At 63.0% G+C, this 4,795-nt stretch overlaps 1 protein-coding gene across 1 annotated transcript in view; it reads right to left on the bottom strand.

Annotated features, from left to right (window-relative positions):
* ARHGAP27 (Rho GTPase activating protein 27) overlaps nt 1-4,795 on the bottom strand; it is a 29,289-nt gene that overhangs the window by 21,685 nt on the left and 2,809 nt on the right. The window contains exon 4 of the mRNA XM_012726027.1: nt 4,692-4,758. Coding sequence (XP_012581481.1) covers nt 4,692-4,758 — 67 coding nt within the window. The remainder of the gene's footprint in view (nt 1-4,691; nt 4,759-4,795) is intronic.

The raw sequence follows: 4,795 nt of genomic DNA, 5'->3' as shown, positions 1-4,795 counted from the left end.
CCAGCTGTTTCATTTGGAAACAGTCTCCCCCTGCCGCTGGGTCCAGCCCTCAGGCCCACTTCCCTCCGCTCCTACCAGCATCAGCTGTCACCCCGCCCCCTTCAGATTCAGTTCCCATCTGCCCAGCGTTCTGGTGGACCATGTCGCTAATCCTCATGACACGCTCACTACTGTGGCCTTCTCTAGGCCGGGACCTGGCACAGACCAGCAGTCAGGCCCGTGTTCAGTCCCAGCTGTCTGGTCCCTCCCACCGGACACAGCTCCAGGAAGGACAAGAAAACAGGTTGAGCTGGAGGCCAGTGGCTGGGGCTCAGGAAGGAAGTGGGGAGCAGGTGGGCTGGTCAGGGGCAGTCTCGGGAGGCCCAGGCGCTGAAGGGAACAAGACTGCGGGTGAGATGAGGCCTGGTTCCCTCCTGCGGGGAGCTTGCTCTGTCCTGTCTCGGGAGCTAGGTAGGGAGCATCTTTTGGGGTGCCAGAAGAGGATGGGATCTACCAGAGAAACTGCCTTTTGCCAGCCGGCTCAGAGGCTGGGCATCGAGGCTCTGGGTCAGCCGGGGCTGCAGGTGAGTCACGGAGGCAGGGAAAGGTCAGGCCTGGTGCAGAACCTGCTGGGCCAGGCCAGGGTGCCGCCCTCCCCAGGGTGCGGGAGTGGCTGGGAACAGGGTGAGTGGACACGGGCCTTGCTGGACTGCAGCTCTCCTGCTCTTGCCAGACCCCCATTCCCTAGAGGCCCCCAGGAGGGCCCAGGTGGGTCTGCCCCAGGAGGTCAACTCCTTTCTCTCGCTCACAGCTACCTGGGGCTGCGCTGGGAGCTGGCTTCAAGGAGTGGGTGCCAGGCCTGGGACCCAGACAGGAAGCAGGATGGGGCCCTGCGGATTTTGGGAAGAGGGGAAGACTGAGGGGGGATCAAGGAGGGGAAAGAGTGGAAAGGACCTTGGCTGCCCCTCCCCCACCCCCATCCAGGGCCACTCACAGTTTCCTGAAGAGGAGGAGGAGCAGGCCCCAGGGCCCTTGCAGTCCCGCCGCTGCTGCTCAGGTGAGCTGCCTCCTGGCTTGGCTGTTTGCACAAGAGGCTGAGGAGGCCTGGGCTGTTACTCTCCTCCCTGTGGCCAATGCCTGGGCAGCAGGGGCGGCTCCGTCCAGCTCTGGCCTGTCCCCTCCCTACTCTGAGGCCCTGGGGCGGGGAGAGTGACCGCACCCTGAAATCCTTGCATCAAGACAGCCCCTCTCCCAGGGGGAGGAGTCTCAGAGGCCAGCCATCCCCCAGAGGGGGCCAGAGGGATAGAAACTGCCACCTACCTCTCTCCTCTGAAGTGAGCTTCCCCTCTCTGGTCTCCCTCACTGCCGGGACAGCAGCAGGGCCCGCCGGCCGCCTTCCCTGCCCCCACGCAGGGCAGGCACACACTCTGCCTTCCACGTGGACTGTCCTTGCCGAGGGTCGTGGGCCTGAAGCCGCCTGGCCAGGATGACCGAGCCGATGGCCCGGGGTGAGGTTGGGGTCAGGAGGTCTGGGCCAACATGCCCTGGGCACTTCCTGGCTTTGTGACCTTCCAACAGTCACAAAACCCCTGAACCGGTTTGTTCTTGGGGCTGGTGGGTAACTAGGGGTTCCTCACGGCGCCCCCCCCCCAGCCAGTGGGAGGACAGCCTTGGAGAGGAGCCGTGGGGCTGTCAGCCAAGCGGGGGGCCACTGTCTGCCCCCCATGCGTGTGGCCTGGTGTGCAGGGGTGGCCCATACCAGGAGCCCCTGTGGGGCTGGTGGAGGGGCTGACAGGGCTACAAGGCGCCCCTCTCTTCTGGGGGGTTCTGGGGGCGTCCCACTCTGCCAGTTGCCCTGTCCTCCACAGCACCCCTCTTCTTGTCCTGCGGTCCATCAACTGGATCCTCCCGTGGCCCCCACCCTCCCGACGACCCGTCAGGGAGCAGACCCTCCCCTCTGCGTCAGGACCTCCTTCAGCCCTTCCCCAGGGCCCCACATTACCTAGGGCCCTCTGCCACCCTCAGAGTCGCCCTCTCCCAGAGGTTGCCTTTTGCATAGACTCGGGGGTTCACCCTCCACCAGCACCCCTCTGGCCACAGTCGCCTCTTCCCTGGCGAAGCTCTGAGAATGTCTGCCTTCACCCTGGATCTGCCTTAGCTTCAGGGCTCCCACCCTCTGCTTTGCACCGCCCCCCAAGCTCCTAAGCGGCCCCATCTCAGTCCCAAGTTCAGTCTTTAATGGCCACTTTCTTCTGGACACTTCTCCTGGGCGCCCCGGTCAGTGCTGCTTTGCTTTTTCTCTAGTTCCTGGACCGTCTTCCTGTCCACTCCTCTCCTCCCTGTGACTGTCGCTCTAAAGCCGCAGCCCAGGGCTGTGTCACGGCTCCGGACCCACGTCCACAGCTTCTCTGCACCACGGTTCTGCCAGGCAGCGCCGAGGCCTGCTCCTGCTGGCACACTTTCACACGGGGTCCTGACCCTGCACTTGCCCACAGGCTGGTGCGCAGGGTGCACTGGCCGCCTGATCCCACAGCGCCCGCCCCCCCATGGGGGAGGCTCCCATCTCCCTATGTCCTGAAGCTCACAAAGCTCCTTGTTCTGGAAGCCACAGGGGTCTTTCCTCAGCTCCCCTTTCTTCTCTGCTGAGGACTTTCCAGGGGCTGCCGGAGTCCAAATTCCTGACAAGAACTACGAGGCCCCACGGGCCAGGCACCACCTGCTCGTGGGCCTGACAGCTCGCTCCTGACCTCCTGCTGCCATGGTGGAGGCGGGCTTCAGGGCCCTAAAGCTGGTGCACCACAGCCCCCTAGGGATAATCAACACAGGCTGGACCAGGGACCTGTCCAGGCAGGGAGCCCCCAGGGCTGGGCCAGACCTCAGGCACCTTTAGATCGAAAGCTCAGCTAGAGCTTGGCAGGTGTTCAGTCATGCTTAGAATGAGTGAGGAGGGAAGAGTAGGGGAGAAGCAGGCTCACCTTTCAGGAAATTCCAACTCGAAATCTGCCGCGGACAGCTAAGGGTGGGGCTTCCCCTTCCCCAGAGTTTATAGGGGTGCGGTATCTGCAAGCACCACACTGACCCCTGAGTAGAGCACCATCGCGAGGGCATGTGCCCTCCACAGGGCCAGAGAAGGTAAGCCACCTGCTAGGGTCACAAGGCGACCCGAGACAAGTGGGGCCAGGCAGAGCCAGCACCCCCATCTCAGGTGCGTGGGACAGGGGGCTCCGGCCCTCATCTCTTGTCCACACGCTCTGCACACACTTGGAGTCAGACCCTGTGCTACTGTGGGAGTTCAGACAGCAAGACCTGCACCCCACGTGGAGGGGCCAGGACTACACCTGCGTGAGGCAGAGACTATAGAATAGAGAATGTGGGAGTCTGGGCCACTGAACAAAAGGCATCTGCCATCTATCCCGGGGAAGCCGTCGGGTCCCCAGCCTGGGGCGCCAAGCACAAGGTCCCACTCACGTTGGGGGGTGGGGGTGTGTCCTGGTGGGATGCTGTTCTCCACTCTGGCCACAAGGGGGCGGGTCTTCCCCTGCAGAAACCTGAGCCAGGCGGTACAGACCTGGAGGAAAGGACCCCAGCCCACGCAGGTGGGACCTCTCTGCTTCCTCGTCGCTCCCGGTTGAAGCATCACAGCAGACCTAATCCATAGGTATTGTCCTGCGTTTACTTGCGAGCACACTGGGGCTGAGGGGATTAAGTGACTGGTCAGCAGCTGATCGGTGACCCAGGAGTCAAATTCGAGTGTCTTTGGCTCAAATCCTCTCTGCACCATAAAGCGGGAGCAGGTTGGGGAGTGGGACCCGGCAGCTAGAAGTCAGGAAGGCGCCTCCTGCCATCTCAGGTGGCCCTGGGGCCGGGCAGGCACCGATGTCTACTGTGACTACACCAAGTATAAAGAGAGAAATTGCAGACGGGCATCATCAGCTCACCCTCTCGAACCTCTTTGGGTTGAAGGACAAACACGGACTCTCAGGGAATGAACCGCCCATCACACACAGCTGGCGGCGGATGTCAGAAGGGGGCCCCCCTCCTCTGGGCCCTCTTCCCCCTACACACCGCTTCTCCCAGAAAAATGTCTCAGGTTCAAGATGTCAGGTTCAAGGTGGGCCCACTGGACTCTGAGCGTGTAGGCGCGTTTTAAACAGTGCTCTGTTTTTGGCCCCCCAAATTAACAGAATTGGATGCTAAAGGAAAAACAAACAAGAGAAAAACCCACCACCCTTCCTGAACTGGATGTCTTGATGAAACAAACCCACCAAAGTTAAAACATAAAAAGGAACTGAAATGCTGGAAGCGGACAGAAAGGGAAGCTGGCCTGCCGCTTTCGCATCCACCCTCTCCGAGGCCCCGCTGTGAGAAAGCCCAAGTGGCAGTCAGGCCCTCGCTCCACGCCAGCCCTCGCTGGGGGAGGCCGGGTGGAAGGAGCGAGGCGCACACCTGCTCCCCGCAGCTGGGGCAGCGCCCCGTAGTCAAGCTTACTAGCGCTTCTGCCGTCCACGAAGACTCCCACCGCCCGCCCCCCATGGTTTGAGTTCGGCTTCGCTGAGTCGCGCGCGAGGAGCCTCTGGGCGCCAGGGTTTGCAGACCACTGCGCTGCGGGTGGCCTGTGCACGGGGAGGCGTCCAGTCCGCGGACGCCGCGACGCTCGGCCGAGCGGTGCCTTGGCCGCCGCCCTTCGCCCGCCCTGGCTCCCCGAGGCCTACCTGCTCCGGGCGCTCCTCCCGCGGGTCGCACACGTCCTGGAGGGCCTCGTACAGGTTGTCCGAGTCGCTGGGCGCCAGGGGCCGCGGGCACACCCAGGAGCCCG

The sequence above is a fragment of the Condylura cristata genome, unplaced genomic scaffold (assembly GCF_000260355.1).
Source record: "Condylura cristata isolate star-nosed mole 26May11 unplaced genomic scaffold, ConCri1.0 scaffold00017, whole genome shotgun sequence".
Lineage (NCBI taxonomy): Eukaryota > Metazoa > Chordata > Mammalia > Eulipotyphla > Talpidae > Condylura > Condylura cristata.
Note: the sequence above shows the minus strand (reverse complement) of the source record. Positions and strands in the feature narration are given on the sequence as shown.